This window comes from Geotrypetes seraphini, chromosome 2 (assembly GCF_902459505.1).
Source record: "Geotrypetes seraphini chromosome 2, aGeoSer1.1, whole genome shotgun sequence".
In the NCBI taxonomy this organism is placed as follows: domain Eukaryota; kingdom Metazoa; phylum Chordata; class Amphibia; order Gymnophiona; family Dermophiidae; genus Geotrypetes; species Geotrypetes seraphini.
In genome coordinates, this window is record NC_047085.1 from 254,025,114 (window position 1) to 254,043,779 (window position 18,666).

The 18,666-nt window shown below is 43.8% G+C and overlaps 1 protein-coding gene across 3 annotated transcripts in view; it reads left to right on the forward strand.

The window, feature by feature from the left end:
* Positions 1 to 18,063, forward strand: part of RANGAP1 (Ran GTPase activating protein 1) — a 220,637-nt gene extending 202,574 nt beyond the window's left edge. For all 3 annotated transcript variants that reach the window (XM_033929405.1, XM_033929406.1, XM_033929407.1), the window contains exons 15-16: positions 488 to 609; positions 16,397 to 18,063. In XM_033929405.1, coding sequence (XP_033785296.1) covers positions 488 to 609; positions 16,397 to 16,466 — 192 coding nt within the window. In that variant the 3' untranslated portion in view covers positions 16,467 to 18,063. The remainder of the gene's footprint in view (positions 1 to 487; positions 610 to 16,396) is intronic.
* The last annotated feature ends 603 nt before the right edge of the window (positions 18,064 to 18,666 follow it).

Below are 18,666 nucleotides of genomic sequence, written 5' to 3' on the forward strand. Positions count from 1 at the left end.
TGTTTGTCTTCAAAGAAAGCAAAGTTACCTTTGGCAGGTGTTTCCAAAGGACAGCAGGATAGACATCCACACTGTTCGATTCACCTCCTCTTGGAGTTGTATTCTGTTAGCAATACTATTAGATTGTCTTGCTCCTATGCAATAGTGGTGAGTGAAAAGGTGTTCAAACCCATGGTACACCACCCTGAGGGGTTTCTAGAAGTTACTGGTGAGTGGTTCCAATGCTGGACTTTATAAGATTAAATTACCCATTAGTGTGAATATTTATCCTGCTGTCCTTGGAGCAGACCTGCTACAGATAAGTAACTTCATTTTTCACCTTGAAATTATCTGAAATGTGCTAATGAGTATGAAAAAGTTTCATGCAAACCTTGAGGCTGAGATTAGGTTTCTTATAGAAGCCAGTATGTACATATTTAAAGCTACAAAGTAGAAAGAAAAATTAACTGGTTTTAGTTTTTTTTCTATCCAACTGCACTGTATACAGAGTGAAGAAAAGACCAAAACTATCCCCAACTTGTATGGCCCACTGATGACACTAAACCACATTGTGCTTCAGGACTATTTTCCCAAGTCTCTCATTCCCATACTCCTTGCCTTTATAACAAAGTGAGTATCTGTTGCTTGTGGACTTGTTCACAAGAGCAGTTTTTCTATTCTACTTTCATTTTGGTATTTGCAATTGATTTTGTTATGTTTCATAGCTACTGCTGGTGGCTCTGGTTTTAAGTATTTCACCGTAGACAGGTTTGATCATGAGAACTGTGGGACAAATGATTATGACAAGCTAGAAATGTGCACAGTGCCAGTCTTAAATAAGAGCCCATACCACTATGCAGTTAGGCCTAAACTAAATGGAAGGTTAATTCAGATAGTGGCTGAAAATCACTACTATTAAGATATTTCATAGCATCCCTGTACATAACCCATCCCTGTACATAACCCATCTGTACGAATTGGTACAGATGGGTTATGTACTCCAACCAGCAGGTGGAGTCTGAGCATCATTAACTTCAGAGTTTGACTATAACCATGTAGTCCACAGGGAGTCAGTAGTTCTTAATCTGCAGCAGGTGGAGAACATGCAGACTTATGCAGTCAGGTATTAGGATTTGTAGGCCTGTTAAAGGTCTTCTTTCTGCATTAAAGAAAGAAACGACAGTATCGTATCAGACAAAGTCAAAAAAAGGACTGATTCAGAGGTAATGGGGAAGGTATATGCCAAATGAAGGTTTATGCTACCCTGCCAGAAGAGGAACTTGTCTGCAATCTTCCGCCTCCAGCAGTGGTAGCACACTTGACAAGAATGGAGCAGCAGCTATGAAACAGAACTTCTAGGTCAGTGGTTGGCAAACTGTGGCTCGCGAGCCGCATGCAACTCTTTAGCCACTTGAGTGCGGCTTATCTAGAGCAGGGGTGCCAAACCTGCTTCCATTCCCCTTAAAGAGGACACTGATGCGCTGGGCCAACCAACCTTCGCCACCCGACGTCAATTCTAATGTCGGAGAGGAAGTTCTGGGCCAGCCAATCGCTGCCTGGCTAGCCCAGGACTTCCTCTCCGACGTTAGAATTGACGTCGGGTGGCGAAGGTTGGTCGGCCCGGCACTTCAGCGTCCTCTTTACAGGGAAGGGAAGCAGGGAGAGCTCAGAATTCGGCGGCAGCCTGTTCCCCGATGGCGGCAGTGGCAGCCTATTCCCCGGTGGTGGCAGCCTGTTCCCCAATGGGGGTGGTTTGGGGGAGGGCAGGAAGAAAGAAATAAGGGAGATGGGAGACAGAGAGAAAGAAAGAAAGAAAGATATGGGACACAGAGAGAGAGAGAGAAAGACAGACATGGAGAGAGAAAGAAAGAAGGGGGCAGGATGAAAGAAAGAAAAAGTTGTGGGAGGGAATGAGGTCTGGAGGAGAGGAAGCATACAGGAGGCTGAAAGAAGAGAAGAAATATTGGATGCACAGTCAGAAGAATAAAGTGCAACTAGAGACTGATGAAATTACCAGACAACAAAGGTAGGAAAAATTATTTTAAAATGTGTCCGTTCTGAGAATTTATATCTGCTGTCTATATTTTGCACTATGGCCCCCTTTTACTAAACTGCAATAGCGGTTTTTAGTGCAGGGAGCCTATGAGCATCGAGAGCACCGGAGGGCATTCAGCGCAGCTCCCTGTGCTAAAAACCATTATCGTGGTTTAGTAAAAAGGGAGGGGATATATTTGGTCTATTTTTGTATAGTTGTTACTGAGGTGACATAGCATAAAGTCATCTGCCTTGATCTCTTTGAAAACCCGCGGAATATAAATGATAATTAACATTTTCTCTGCGTACAGTGTGCTTTGTGTTTTTAAAAATTTTATTGTTGGTAGATCATTTTGACTTGGCCATGAAGGTAAGGCGGAGGAGGGAGGGAGGGGAGCTGCTGAAAGACATCTAGTAATCCTTGCAGGCTTGACTGTGCAGGGAATTATTTTTGTAAAATCATGTTTTGTTATGTGACTGGCATTATTTAGACTTTAATTTCTATGAATGAATAGAATGAAAATGATATAAAATTGCTTGCTTGTTTTTATGTGTGTATGCTGAAGGGAAGTGGAGAGAGAGTGGGCTGAGGACGCTGAAGGGAAATGGGAAAGAGAGAGTGGGGAGAAGACGCTGATTTATAAATTGACAATTGTACAGAATATTGATTCTTTTTATACTTTAATATAATCAGGTTTCAGGTTTATTTAAAAATTTGATATACTGCCTTATTAAAAATTCAAAGCAGTTTACATAAGAACATAAGAATTGCCACTGCTGAGTCAGACCAGTGGTCCATCATGCCCAGCAGTCCGCCCACGCGGCTGCCCTCTGGTCTAAGACCAGAACCCTAACTGAGACTAGCCCTACCAGCGCACGTTCTTGTTCAGCAGAAACTTGTCTAACTTTGTCTTGAATCCTTGGAGGGTGTTTTCCCCTATAACAGCCTCTGGAAGAGCGTTACAGCTTTCTACCACTCTCTGGGTGAAGAAGAACTTCCTTACGTTTGTACGGAATCTATCCCCTTTCAACTTTAGAGAGTGCCCTTTTGTTCTCCCTACCTTGGAGAGGGTGAACAACCTGTCCTTATTTACTAAGTTTATCCCCTTCAGTACCTTGAATGTTTCGATCATGTCCCCTCTCAATCTCCTCTGTTCGAGGGAGAAGAGGCCCAGTTTCTCAAATCTTTTACTGTATGGCAGCTCCTCCAGCCCCTTAACCATCTTAGTCGCTCTTCTCTGGATCCTTTTGAGTAGTACCGTGTCCTTCTTCATGTACGGCGACCAGTGCTGGACGCAGTACTCCAGGTGAGGGCGTACCATGGCCCGGCACAGCGGCATGATAACCTTCTCTGATCTGTTCGTGATCCCCTTCTTTATCATTCCTAGCATTCTGTTTGCCCTTTATGCTGCCGCCGCACATTGTGTGGACGGCTTCATCGACTTGTCGATCAGAACCCCAAGTCCCTTTCTTGGAAGGTCTCTCCAAGTACCGCCCCAGACATCCTGTATTCGTGCATGAGATTTTTGTTACCGACATGCATCACTTTACACTTATCCACGTTGAACCTCATCTGCCATGTCGATGCCCATTCCTCGAGCTTGATTATGTCACGTTGGAGATCTTCGCAATCCCCCTGCGTCTTTACTACTCTGAATAACATCTGCAAATTTAATCACCTCGCTCGTCGTACCTATGTCCAGATCATTTATAAAGATGTTAAAGAGCACAGGTCCAAGCACTGAGCCCTGCGGCACCCCACTGGTGACGCTCTTCCAGTCCGAGTATTGTCCATTTACCCCCACTCTCTGTTTCCTATGCTCCAGCCAGTTTTTAATCCATGTGAATATTTCACCCTCATTTCCATGGCTTGCAATTTTCTGAAGTAGTCATTCATGCGGAACCTTGTCGAACGCCTTCTGAAAATCCAGATATACAATTTCGACCGGATCGCCCTTGTCTATCTGTCTGTTTACTCCCTCAAAGAAGTGCAGCAAGTTCGTCAAATACGATCTGCTTTTGCTAAAACCGTGCTGACTGGTCCTCATCAGCCTGTGTCCGTCAAGGTGATCAATGATGCTGTCCTTTATCAGTGACTCTACCATCTTTCCCGGTACTGAGGAAGAGACTCACCGGTCTGTAGTTCCCCGGATCTCCCCTCGAACCTTTCTTGAAGATCGGTGTAACATTCGCCAACTTCCAGTCTTCTGGAATCTTTCCCGATTTGATCGACAGATTGGCTATTAATTGAAGCAGTTCAGCTATGGTCCCTTTCAGTTCCTTGATGACCCTCAGATGGATGCCATCCGGTCCCGGGGATTTATCGCTCTTAAGCCTATCAATCTGCCTACATACCTCCTCTAGACTGACCGTCAATCCTGTCAGCTTTCCGTCTTCGTTTCCAGCATATAGCCTGATGGGTTCCGGTATGCTGTGTACATCTTTGGTAAATATAGATGCAAAAAATGTGTTCAGTTTGTCAGCGATTGCTTTGTCCTCCTTTAGCGCTCCCTTTATTCCATGGTCATCCAACAGTCCCACCACTTCCTTTCCGGGTCGTTTCCCCTTAATATATCGAAAGAACGGCTTGAAGTTCTTTGCCTCCTTGGCTATTTTTTCCTTGTAGTCTCTTTTGGCCCCTTTTATCGCCTTATGGCACCTGAGTTGATGTTGTTTGTGCTTGTTCCAGTTTTCATCCGTTTTTGACCTTTTCCATTCCTTAAATGAAGTTTTCTTGTCTCTGATCGCTTCCTTCACATCTACAGTGAGCCACGCCGGTTCTTTGTTCTTTTTCCTCTTGGATCCCTTGTTGATACGTGGTATATATAGATTTTGCACCTTAAAAAGGGACCAAGCTTGCTCTAGCGTTTTTACAGTGCTTATCCTCTTCTTAATCTTCTTCCCTACCATGAGTCTCATCCCTTCGTAATTCCCTTTTCGGAAATTCAGTGCCGTGGCTGTCATTTTGGACCGATGTTTCTCCCCTGCATCCAGATCAAAGCGGATCATATTGTGATCGCTGCTTCCCAGCGTCCCTTCTACATCTACATCTTGTGCTGGTCCTCGCAGGCCATTTAGAATTAAGTCCAGAATTGCATTTCCTCTAGTATTTTCCTTGACAAGTTGTTCCAGGAAGCAATCGCCTACAGCATCCAAGAACTTGGTCTCTCTAATGCAGAACGTACATTAAAAACAAATTACAAACAATACTACAAACAATCAAATGTACTGACAAACATTAACTTACCGATACAAGATGTAGAAGGGCAGAAATACAATTTGTATAAAGAGAAAGAGAGGGGAAGAGGGATCAAGACAAAAGGAAGGGGAACAAAGTATAAAAAGTCTAGAATAATGTAAAATAAGCTAAAATGATTAAAAGATGGCAAGGAACATCAATGCCAAAAAGAATGCCACCGAACAAGAATGCCAAAAAGAATGCCACCGAGAGGTTAGAAAAGCAAAAGGGAAATACGAAGAGGGGCTGGCCAGGGAAGCGAAAAACTTCAAGGCATTCTTCAGTTACGTAAAGGGGAAACGACCAGCGAGAGAGGAGGTGGGGCCGTTGGACGATGGGGATAGGAGGGGAGTGATTAAAGAGGATAAAGAGGTAGCTGAGAGGCTGAACACGTTCTTCTCGTCGGTTTTCACGAGAGAAGACACATCTAATATACCGGACTCAGAGGAGCTCATGAGTGGGGAACAGGCTGAGAAATTGGAGCACATAGAGGTAAGTAAGGAGGATGTCCTCAAAAAGATAGACAGGTTAAAATGCGGCAAATCACCGGGTCCGGACGGGATCCACCCGAGGGTTCTGAAGGAGCTAAGACAAGAAATAGCGGGCACAATCCAGCATGTTTGTAACCTATCCTTGAAAACTGGAGAGGTACCAGAGGACTGGAAATTGGCGAATGTCACACCTATCTTCAAAAAGGGATCGAGGGGTGACCCCGGGAACTACAGGCTGGTGAGCCTGACTTCAATTATAGGGAAGATGGTGGAAGCTATGATAAAGGATGGCATTTGCGAGCACATTGAGAGAAATGGCCTACTGAGAACAAGCCAGCACGGATTCTGTAAGGGAAGGTCATGCTTAACGAACCTTCTGTACTTCTTTGAGGGAATAAGCAGTCGGGTGGACAATGGGGAACCCATCGACATCATTTACCTCGATTTTCAAAAGGCTTTCGACAAGGTGCCACATGAAAGGCTGCTTAGGAAGCTGTGGAACCATGGGGTGGGAGGGGATGTGCACCGATGGATAGAGCACTGGTTGTCGGGTAGACTGCAGAGGGTCGGAGTAAAGGGCCAATATTCTGACTGGCGGGGAGTCACGAGCGGTGTGCCGCAGGGATCGGTGCTGGGGCCGTTACTCTTCAACATATTTATCAATGACCTGGAAAAGGAGGCAAAGTGCGAGGTTATAAAATTTGCAGACGATACCAAACTGTGCGGCAGAGTTAGCTCCAGGGAGGAGTGTGAGGACCTGCAAAGGGACCTAGACAAGCTGGAAGACTGGGCGAACAAATGGCAAATGCGCTTTAACGTGGAAAAATGCAAGGTCATGCATATAGGGAAAAAAAACCCCGTTGTTCAACTACAAATTGGGGGGGGCATTGTTGGGAGAAAGCAGTCTTGAGAGAGACTTGGGAGTGCTGGTGGATGCATCACTGAAGCCATCTGCACAGTGCGCAGCGGCCTCAAAAAAAGCCAACAGGATGCTGGACATCATAAAAAGGGGCATAACAACCAGGACGAGGGAAGTCATCTTGCCACTGTATCGAGCGATGGTGCGTCCGCATCTGGAATATTGCGTTCAATATTGGTCGCCGTACCTCAAGAAGGACATGGCGGTACTCGAGAGAGTCCAAAGGAGAGCAACGAAACTGGTAAGAGGGCTGGAACACTGCCCATATGCCGAGAGGTTGGATAGGCTGGGGCTCTTCTTTCTGGAAAAGAGGAGGCTCAGAGGTGATATGATAGAGACCTTCAAGATCATGAGGGGCATAGAGAGGGTGGATAGGGACAGATTCTTCAGGCTGAAGGGGACAACAGGTACGAGGGGGCATTTGGAGAAACTGAAGGGAGATAGGTTCAAAACGAATGCAAGGAAGTTTTTTTTCACCCAAAGGGTCGTGGACACTTGGAATGCGCTACCGGAGGACGTGATTGGGCAGAGTACGGTACAAGGATTCAAACAGAGACTGGACGGATTCCTGAGGGATAAAGGGATCGTGGGATACTGAGAAAGCTAACCAGAAAATAAGTATAGAAACCCGACCAGGTCGTGCATGTGCAAGACCGGAGGGCTAGGACTTTGATGGGAAGATAGGACTCAATAGGAAACCAAGGTGGCATGGGGGCCCCTTCTGGTGATTTAGACAGGTCGTGACCTGTTTGGGCCGCCGCGGGAGCGGACTGCTGGGCAGGATGGACCTATGGTCTGACCCGGCGGAGGCACTGCTTATGTTCTTATTATGTTCTTAACAGATTTCCATTACCGTTCTTAAAAGGACTATTATACACCATATGCATTTTTAAAAAGAAAAGCCTTCAAGTTACTTTTAAATTTATCAAGGGATGTAATTTCTCTTATATAATTTGGTGCTGAATTCCAGATGGTAGGGGCCGTGACAGAAAAAATGTTAGTGCGCATAGTGTTAATGTATCTTAGAGGGGATGGATAGCAAGTTTTGATTAGATGAACGCAATGTACGATGGGTGGTATAGGGGGATTAATAGCCTGCTAACGAAATCAGGTTGGCTGGAAGTTTTGGTCTTGTAAGTTAGCAACATTATTTTATAGGAAATTCGATGATCTATAGGAAGCCAGTGAGCATTGATCAAAAGAGATGTGACATGATCGTATTTACGTGCTTTTGAAATAATTTTAATGCCAGTGTTTTGAATAATTTGAAGTTCAGTATAAAACTATTCGAGGCTTGTGTGGATGGGATCAGATGGTGTGCGGGAATGGGGACCGAGCTCATGGGGACGGGGCGGGGACAGAGGCAAATTTTTTCCCTATGTAATTCTCTAGGCTGTGCCACGAATCAATTTCAACTACGTGCAGGCGAGCAGGAGTCGGGTTGATGTAGCCATCGTGTATGGGGTATGGCTCTCAAAAAAAAATCTTAATCGTTGTACTGCTGATTTTGGTTCTTTTGACTAATGAGTTTGCCTACCACTGTTCTAGGTGACCAGGCTGAGGTCAGCTTGCCTTCAGTGTCGCTGGGACTAAGTTGGGGGATCTGGGGTTCAGGGCAATAGCAAAATTGTCAAATCATTCCTTTCTCCCTGAGAACTGGGCTCATTATGCCTCAGTTCACAAACTAGTTATGAAAGGATCCACACATAGATACTGCTTTCTTGCCACCATAAGGAAGGCTTCTACCCAACATAAGAGGGCTTTGGAGGGCTCCTTTTGGGGTGCAAGACTATTGTCTAGTGCAGGGGTGTCCAACCTGCGGCCCAGTGAAGTATTTTGTGCGACCCCGGTCAAGGGCAATGCAGTGTTTTCCTCTGCTGCCCCAGGGTGTTTACCGTCTTGCCGGCTCCTTCCTCTGTCTTGCTGCAGCATTTGCATGTTTGTGTGGCTCCAGAAACATTTTTTTCGGCCAATGCGGCCCAGTGAAGCCAAAAGGTTGGACACCCCTGGTTTAGTGGGTTCTTAACTAATAAAGTTAATTTTGAAAAAAATTCCAGGGACTAGGACAGCAGAGTCCCTTACTTAGTGGTTGGCTTTCTAGGTTCCACACTCGTACACCAGGAAACACTTTGCTATTTAAGTATGGCAGAAGAGAGAGACCAGGACTGCAGAAGCTGGTTTCTCTTATTCCCACCGCTGCTGCTACTTTTCCGAACCAACTGCAGCAGTAGTACACTTATATGCAGCTATCGCGGGAACTTCATGCACCCTCCTGCGACTGCCGGTTCTGTACTGGAAGATGGAAGTGATGTCAGAGGTGGACCAACAGTCATGGTAGGGGGTGCCCAAAGGATCCGTGATGGCTGAATTTAAGTTTACTACTGCTGCTGTTAGTTTGGGAAAGCAGCAGCGGCAGAGAAGAGGTGCCGGTGTGCCAGCTGTAGCCTCTTAGTACTTGCACCCGGGGCGGATCGCCCCCATGTTAATGCACCACTGTTGCATCCCCCTAGTCCTAGTATTTTTGGAAAGAGTAAACAATTGATTCACACCTACCCATTCCATTCTACACAGCATTTTAAGACCTCCATCAAATCTCCCCTGAGTTGCTTCTTCTCCAAGCTGAATAGCCCTTCCTCATAGGGAAGTTGTCCCAGCCCCCTTGTCATCCTTTTCTGTACTTTTTTTTTAATTCCACTATATCTTTTTTTGAGATATGGTAATCAGAATTACACACAGTATTCGAGGTGCGGTTGCACCATGGAGCGATACAAAGATATTATATGACATTCTTATTTTTGTTTTCCATTCCTGTCCTAACAATTCCTAACATTCAGTTTGCTTTCTTAGAATAGTATTGGTTACTCATCTAACTGACAGCAGTTAGGTGGGAGCATCTTCACCAGCCACTGAGCTAGCATAAGCGCTCACATATAAAGTTAGGCACGTAACTGTGGACTTACACATGTAATTGCTGTTATCCTAGGACAAGCAGGCAGCATATTCTTACATATGGGTGATGTCATCCATGGGAGCCCAGTACGGACAGTATGAAAAGTGAACTGTCACTTTAAGTTTTAAGAAACTTTGTGACTGTCTGTACCACGCATGCGCGAGTGCCTTCCCGCCTGCACCTCAGTTCTTCATTTTCCGCAGAACAAAGAAGTACTGTTTGGCTAGACTCCGTTCAGCCTGTTTGCCTTCCCGCTTTCGTGTATTTTTTCTTCTTTATCTATTTTTTTCTTCTTTTTCTTTTTCTTCTACATTTCGTTGATAATTAAGTCCAATTTTGCTGAAGTAATTTTTCTGTCTATGTTGAGATTGTTGACGGTTTTAAAAAGTGTGACAAGTGTCAGCGGTCTATTTCTGCTGCAGACCCTCATAAATAGTATCTACAGTGTCTAGGCCCTGAACATACTGTGTTTCCCCGAACATAAGACAATGTCTTATATTCATTTCGGGCCCAAAAAAGGCACTAGGACTTATTTTCAGGGTATGCACATGACCATCTCTCCTTTCCTCACCCCAATTCTTCCTCTTTCCTTTCTCTCCTCCACATGTGCAGCATCTTTCCTCCCCTCCTTTCCTTCTTCCCTCCCACCCCCCTTTGCAGCAGAAGTTTGCCTAGTTTCTATCCTTCCCTCCCTCCCATCCCTTGTGCAGCAGAACCCTTGAGCACCCCACCGTGCAGCCGAACCCCTGCTGATCCTCCATCCTTCCCTTCCCACCGCCCACGATCGAGCCCTAACTTCTGATAACAACTGACTTGTGGGTTTTCAAAGTCAAAAAAGGTTACTCTTCATTTTCTCACCATTCCTCCAGATCATCCTCCAAGAGAGTCGTCTTTTCAACCCACAGCAGACGTCCCTTCTTCAGGAAATAGAGGCTCTGCTTTAACTAAATGCCATAGAGGTAGTGCCCCCCTCTCAGAGAAATCAGGGGTTCTGCAGGTATTTTCTCATGCCAAAGAAGACGGGAGGTGTACGTCCAATTCTCGACCTCCGAGACCTAAACAAATTCCTAGTCAGAGAAAATTTTCAAATGTTATCCCTAGGAACTCTATACCCATTATTGGATCAAAACAATTGGCTATGCCAGGGGTGGGCAACGAGGGCTGCAATCCATTTGGGTGTTTAGGATTTTCCCAATGAATATGCATGAGATCTATTTGCATGCACTGCCTCCCATTGTATGCAAATGGATCTCATGCATATTCATTGGGTAACTCCTAAAAACCCGATTGGATTGTAGCCCTCATTGCCCACCCCTGGGCAATGCTCTCTAGATCTAAAGGAAGCTTATACCCATGTACCAATTCATCCTGCTTACAGAAAGTTTCTGAGATTTCAAATTGCCCATCAACAATTTCAATACAAAGTTCTGCCCTTCAGCTTGGCCTCCTCTCCAAGAGTATTTACCAAATGCCTTGTAGTAATGGCAGCAGCTTTAAGGGATCACGGATTTTTCCCTATCTCGACAACTGGCTCATAAAAGACGCCTCTCCTCAGGGGGTGCTCTCAGCAACACAGTGAACAATCCTGTTTCTTCAACAGTTAGGGTTGTTGTTTGATTATTAATATATGTATGTATGTATGTATGTATGTACAGTGGTACCTCAGTTTATGCGTGCACCGATTTGCGAGTGTTTTGCAAGACGAGCAAAGCACTCAGCAAACTTTTGTCTCGCAAACCGAGCACTTCCCCGATAAACGAGCTCTATTTGCAATGGTGGCCCAGGGGTGAGTACCTGCCTGTGGGTGCTGCAGCGCTTCCAAAGTGATGGCTTCCTTCCCTCGGGGTCCCCGTGCAGCTGCCCTCCCGCTTCGGCCGATGCCTCTGCCATCCATCAGTGCCTCCCGGCTCCCGATCCAAGCCGGCCACCTTCCTGAACGAGCATGCACGCGGCCTCACCTCTCCTCAGTCAGCCGCTATCCCAACAACACACTCACCGCATGTAATTAAGTATACTATCTTCCGTCCATCCCAGCCAGACAAATGATGAGACTATTAGGCCATATGGAGTCTACAGTACACACTTCTCCCTTCACGAGACTTTATCTCGGAACAGCTCAGTGGTCCCTGGCGTTTCAATGGTCTTATGCTTTTGATCCATTCTCACAGAGCATTACAATCACATCATCACTTCGTCAGTCTCTTCAGTAGTAGATGAATTCCTCAAATCTTTCCAAAGGGCTGCTATTTCAAAAACCTCCACATCAGAAGGTCCTCATCACAGACTTGTCCATGTATGCTTGCGGAGCTCACCTGGACGTCCTCCGAACGCAAGGTCACTGGTCTGCACAAGAACAGAAGCTCCTCATAAACCTATTGGAACTCAGAGCAATTCACATTGCTCTGAAGACTTTTCAGCACAATATATCCAATCATGTCCTCCTGATCCGCACAGACAATCAAATTGCAATGTATTACATAAACAAGCAAGGAGGGATGGGTTCTCTAATTCTGCCAAGAAGCCGAGACAGTTTGGACCTTAGCAATTGCTCGAAACATATACCTCAAAGATGCCTATGTTCAAGGAGCACAAAATACACTTGCCAACAAACTCAGCAGATATTGTTGACCGCATGAATGGACGCTCCACTCCAAAGTCTTGCATCAGATATTTTATCTTTGAGGAACTCCTCAGATAGACCTATTTGCATCCCCCAGCAATCACAAACTGCCTCAATTTTGTTCCAGGCAATACTTTCCTCAGCGTCTGGAGGCAGATGCCTTCCTTCTGGATTGGACGGGCAAGATTCCTCTCATTCTCAAAACACTGGTCAAGCTCAAGAAAGAATCATCTACTATGATCCTCATAGCCCCTTGGTGACCCAGACAACCGTGGTACTTCAGTTCAAGGTCAAAGATCCAATAGCCCTACAGATCTTTCCATCTCTTCTAACTCAGAGCCAAAGGTCTCTCTTACATCCCAATCTGCAGGCGTTGCACCTGATGGCTTGGTACATCTCAGCCTGACTTCAGCAGAAGCTGATCTCTCCGATTCAGTCAGGCTCATTTTAGAAGCATCCAGAAAACCTTCTACACAGCAGTGCTACCAACAGAAATGGACAGTTTTCAGCTTGGTGTAATCTTCATCATCAAGATACTTCATCCTCCTCCATACCTTCAGTGTTGAAATACCTTCTTCACTTATCCAACTTGGTCTTAAAACCACTTCAGTCAGAGTTCAGCTTAGTGCTATCAGTGTTTTCATGTTCAAGTCAACAATAAATCTCTTGCGGTTCATCCTCTTGTTTCCAGATTTATGAAAGGTCTTTTTAACATCAAACCTCCTCTTAAACCACCTCCAGTGATTTGGGATCTTAATGTGGGTCTTATCAGATTAATGAACTCCATTTGAACCAATGTCTTCTGCTCATCTTAAATATTTCACTTGGAAAGTGGTATTTTTAATTTCCATCACTTCAGTATGTCGAGTGAGTGAGTTTCAAGCATTAGTGGCGAACCCACTTTTTACAGTGTTCCACTATGATAAAGTAGTTCTCCGCACCCATCCGAAATTCTTGCCAAAAGTGGTTACAGAATTTAATTTGAATCAATCGATTGTGCTTCCAGTTTTCTTTCCAAAGTCTCATACTCACCCTGGATAAACAGCTCTTCATACCTTGGACTGCAAACGAGCATTAGCTTACATAAGAACATAAGAAGTGTCGTCTCCGAACAGACCCTAGGTCCATCAAATCTGATGATCCGCACACATGGAGGCCCCGCTCGGTCTACCCTGGCATAGTTTTAGTCCCCATATCACTCTAAGCTTCTCATAAGGAGATGTGTATCTAGCTTACCCTTACCCATGTCACTTTATGCCACTCATAAGGAGATGCACATCTAACTTACCCTTAAATCCTAGAACGGTGGATTCCGCAATTACCTCTTCTGGAAGAGCATTCCAGTTGTCCACCACTTGTTGAGTGAAGCAGAACTTCCTGATATTTGTCCTGAACTTGTCCCCCCTTAGCTTCAGTCCATGTCCTCTTGTCCGTGTCACATTGGACATTGTAAATAATTTTTTTTCCTGCTCTATTTTGTCGATTCTTTCAGTATTTTGAAAGTCTCGATCATATCCCCTCGCAGTCTCCTCTTCTCAAGGGAGAGCAATCCCAGTCTCTTAAGTCATTCCTCGTATTCCAAGTTCTCCATGCTCTTTATTAGCTTCGTTGCTCGTCTCTGCACCCTCTCGAGCATTTTTATATCCTTCTTTAGGTATGGAGATCAATGTTGGAAGCAGTATTCCAAGTGTGGTCTGACCATCGCTCTATAAAGCGGCATTATTACTTTCTCTGATCTACTCGTGATTCCCTTCTTTATTATGCCTAGCATTTTGTTTGCGTTCTTCGCTGCTGCTGCGCATTGCACCGACGGCTTCAGGGTCCTATCAATTAATACGCCCAGGTCCTTTTCCTGTTCGGTTCTTCCCAAAGTTGCACCTAATATACTATACTTGTGTTCCTTATTTTTTCTGCCTAAGTGCATCACTTTGCATTTTTCCACATTAAACTTCATCTGCCATTTATCTGCCCATTTCTCCAATCGGCTCAAGTCGCTCTGGAGTTCCTCACTGTCCTTCTGCGAGTTGATTGCCCGGCATAGCTTTGTGTCATCTGCAAACTTGATAATCTCACTGGATGTTCCATCCTCTAGGTCGTTGATGAAAATATTAAATAAGATGGGCCCAAGTACCGAGCCCTGGGGCACACCGCTAGTCACATTCTCCCAGTCTGAGAACTTCCCATTTATGCCCACTCTCTGCCTTCAGTTCTCCAGCCATTTGCTTATTACTTACAAAAGATTCAGTCTCACAGGACATCTCAACTGTTCAACTCCTTTGATCCCAACAGTAACCAAGAGAACTATTTCCACATGGCTTGCAGCCTGTATTTCATTCTGGACTGCAACTCAGGGGGGGAGGGGGGTAACAGCACATAAAGTCCGAGCTATAGCAGCTTCAGTTGCATTCTTGCATTCCACTCCCATTGATGAGTTCTGCAAAGTAGCTACTTGGTCCTCTGTTCACACGTTCTTTGGCTTACTACATATAAAAGACTAAGCCACTCAGGACTTCACTTCAACTCTTCATCTCTTTTGATCCTAACAGACTGAGCTGGCCTATAACCAAGAGAACTGTTTCCACATGGTTAGCGGCCTGTATTTCCTTCGGTTGTGCTTAGGCTGGGCTGCAGCTCGAGGGACGTGTTACAGCACACAAAGTCCGAGCTATGGCAGCATCAGTCGCTTTCTTATGTTCAACTCCCATTGATGTAATTTGCAAAGCAGGTACTTGGTCCTCAATTCATACATTCCTATCTCACTACTGTCTGGAATTATATTCCAAACGAGATGGGCACTTTAGCCAAGCAGTCTTACAAAATGTATTTTTTTAAAGGTCAACTCTCCTCTGTAGTAAGCTAGGGAGTCCCATATGTGAGAATATTCTCACATCCGTCCCACCTCCTCTGGTTGGCTTCTTAGCTTGCTAACGGAACTGAGGGGCTGTAAGCCTCAGCGGGTGGGAAGGCAGTCGCGCATGTTCGGTGTGGGCAGTCGCAAAGTTTCTTAAAACTTAAAGTGACAATTCACATTTCATATTGTCCGTACTGGGTTCTGTGGATGACGTCACCCATATGTGAGAATATCTGCCTGCTTTCTCCAGATAACACCTGTTACGGTAAGTAACTGTGCTTTCTAGAATATTAATTTAATTAGAATTCACATTTAGCAGGTATCATCCTGTCATCTAACTTAAGGTGATCTCTAAGGAATTATCCCCTAATTGACTTAATGTGCATTAATCCATTATCTATGGAGGTTAAATCAATTTAGCAAACTGAGTATGCACTAATGAATGCATATCTCTGGTGTAAGATTCCAAAGGGAGCAAGACCACATGGTCCCTAACTAAGAAAAAAATCCCAAGTAGAATATTGAAAGCTTATGGTGGTGGAGTCTGGTTAATTTGGCTGGAGAGATACGAATGAAGAAAACTCCTAGAACAAAAAAAAAAGGTCCTGAGCTGACTTGAAGGAGCTTGCTTACCAACAGTTCTCTGGCACAGAGCAGTGTGGTTCTTTAATAGCAGAGCATCAGAAGTGTGGAAGAGAAAACTTGAGGGTTATAGTGTGGTACAGGGACACCCAGGGCTTAGGCTTAGAAGAACTTTTTTTTTTTTGGGGGGGGGGGGCAGAGAGTGTATGCACAGTGGCTTCTGCTGGCTGATCAGTGGTATAGAGTGTGTGCCTTTGGAAGCATGCCATTAGGCCTTGGGTTACTGGCGTTGAGTGAAAATAAAAGAAAACACAACTGACACGTAGGTCATTTGACACAGGTTGAGTATAACTGTTGTAAACTGAATTCATTGTATAAGTCATTTATATGAAATTCTCCTGTTATTAACTTTATTTAAAAAAAAATAAAAAAAAAAGAAAGGAGAAGGAGGGATACAGGGAGCTTCCCCAGCAACAAGCTATATTCTGTTCAGCTCTGTAACATATGATAAATGAACAATGAATAAACATTTAACAATTTAAAATTGAACAATAAAAAAAACCAAAAAACTTTATTCTGGATGTCCTACAAGCATATTTTCAAGGGACATTGAAAAAAATTAATGCTGCTGCTTAAGCACAGAAGAAAGGGCATGAGTTGCCAACCAACTTATGGGTATGATTTAAATATGGCCTGATTTTGTTGCTCTTCTTTTCTCTCTTATGTCTGCAGGCCTAACAGAGCCTTGGAAAAGTACAACTTTGCCCGACACACACTACTTCAAACTCTCCACCAGGTGTAAAGACATGCTGTCGCGTGAGCTGTTATGGACAGAACTTTGCAATGTAGTTGATAGGGCCAAGGAGATAATGTGGAAGATGTTGATGTTTACGAAAACAGCTGGACTTTGCTTTCTTTCACCAGCACTTCCCGAAGAAGCAGTCTTTTTGCTTTATGCCACTTTCCATACCAAAAGCTGCTTATTCTCTCATTTTTGCTTTGTTTTTTAAGGATTTCTTTTCTGAAAAAAACATGGCTTGCAGGCTTAGTTCTTTCTGTGTTACAAAAGAGGCCATGATCATTGAGAAGGCCATCGTTTTGGGGTTTTTTTTAAAATTCGTGACATGAATTTGCTCTGAGCTGCTCTTCGATGATGCTGATTGGATTTACATAACTCAACTGGTTTTCTCCCTTAGAATTGCCCTTTTGAAACGTCAGAGGTTAATTTAATTTAATTTTTTTTTTTTTTTTTTTTTTTTTTGCATTTGCAGCAGCAGCTGAGGATGGACTGCCATCATTTCTATACAGGCAGACAAATCAGATGATATACTCGGTTTGTAGTGGGTGACGCTCCCCTTTTTCCCTGATTCTCATTCCTGTTATCACAAAACAGTACCTTGGATCCTGGTACTGTAATAATGGTTATAAGGATGACCAGCTCAAACCCTAACACTCCCTCCCCCCCCACCACTCCTTTAGAGCTTCCGTTGTCACGCAGAAATCCTGCCGTCATGAGTCACTAGACTGTAGTGTCTCACCTAGTTCCTTCAGTCCCTCTGGAAGGGGTATGCACTGACCATGTTTTAGCTTACTATGTCACCTTATTGAATTGTAACTAGTTGAAATGACAATTGTCCTTATTGTAACTTGGGTTCAAAATGGCATCTTCCATGGCTAATAATTGAAGTTTTTTGAGGGAATTTCATTCAATTATGCGAGGTGGAATTTGTGGGAATGCCAGACTTCTGTCTCGAAGACAAGAGAGTCCCAGTGAAATTGGAATACCAAGCCTTTCATGTTCATACCTGGCAGTTAATTACTATAAAACAAAGTATTTTGCTGGCATGAGGTACCAATACTGAGCAATAAATTCATTTGTGCTCTCTGGTTCCTGCTTTATTTGTTTCAAACAAAATTATGCTAAGCAGACATCAATTTAAAAAAAAAACCCAACCCTGTATTTGGTAAAAATCTGTGCTTTATTAGTAATTTGTAAAAAGTCAAGTTTTTGTGTACAACAAGCTTCTGTTTTCTTAATAGATAATGTCATGCATTTTTGTTGAGTTTCATACATGATTGTACAGTACTATACTTTATTTTTAAACCTAGAAAACTGTCTCCTAATTTGAAACAGAATAAATGTAGTCCATTGCTTTTTATACATTTGATCTACAAGGTCAGACAAACTAGTTGTGAGAGAGATGTTGAAAAAAAATCAAATTTAAAAAAGTGATGCAGAGGTAGCATAATCTTTGTTTATTCAGATTTAAAGTCCCTCCTCTTCCTTTGTTTCCAGTGTGTGGCTAGTTAAAGACCCAAGAAATGTTGACTGTATGAAACATTGGCCTAGAGTACAATATTCTGTCATGGGGCTACAATAAATAAAAAGTTAAGATTAAGATTTTGTTTTATTTATTTAAAGAAAATCAGGTTTTGCATTGTAAAACTTTGTACCATTTGATCTTTTCTTGAAGGAAAAGACTGTTTCCTTGTCCCAGTAACATTCGACACTTGCCACCCTTTTGATAAGGAGCTGGTTTATTAACAGGTTATTTCCTGAATTGGCTCTCGTTCCATTTCTATGCATGCTTTCTAATAAGGGCTCCAGAATGATCCTTAGATCATGTGCAGCAGTTTTAGGGAGTCTCTGTCCCTCTAAAGAGCCTCTAGCTGAAACTGGATTTGGTCTCAATGAGTCTCTCTTACTCTGCTTGATTACTGCTATTGTGTTTGCCATTATGGGTTTGTATGTGTGTAAAGCTGAGAAATTAAGCACTGCAGTACATGATTGGGCTTTCACAAGCATTAGGGTTAACATTCTGTCCAAATGAATTAAAAATCAGCTATAGTTTTTAAATAGACTGTAATGCTTTTGCTCTTCCTTTTTTTAAGATCGCCCTGGCAGTTTTCTTCTGCTGTTTGAGTTTCTGCCTCAAGTGCAGCTAGCCTATTCTCTGGTTGCATTACTATGTGCTTTTTTCACAAGTGCCAAGGCTTTTGTT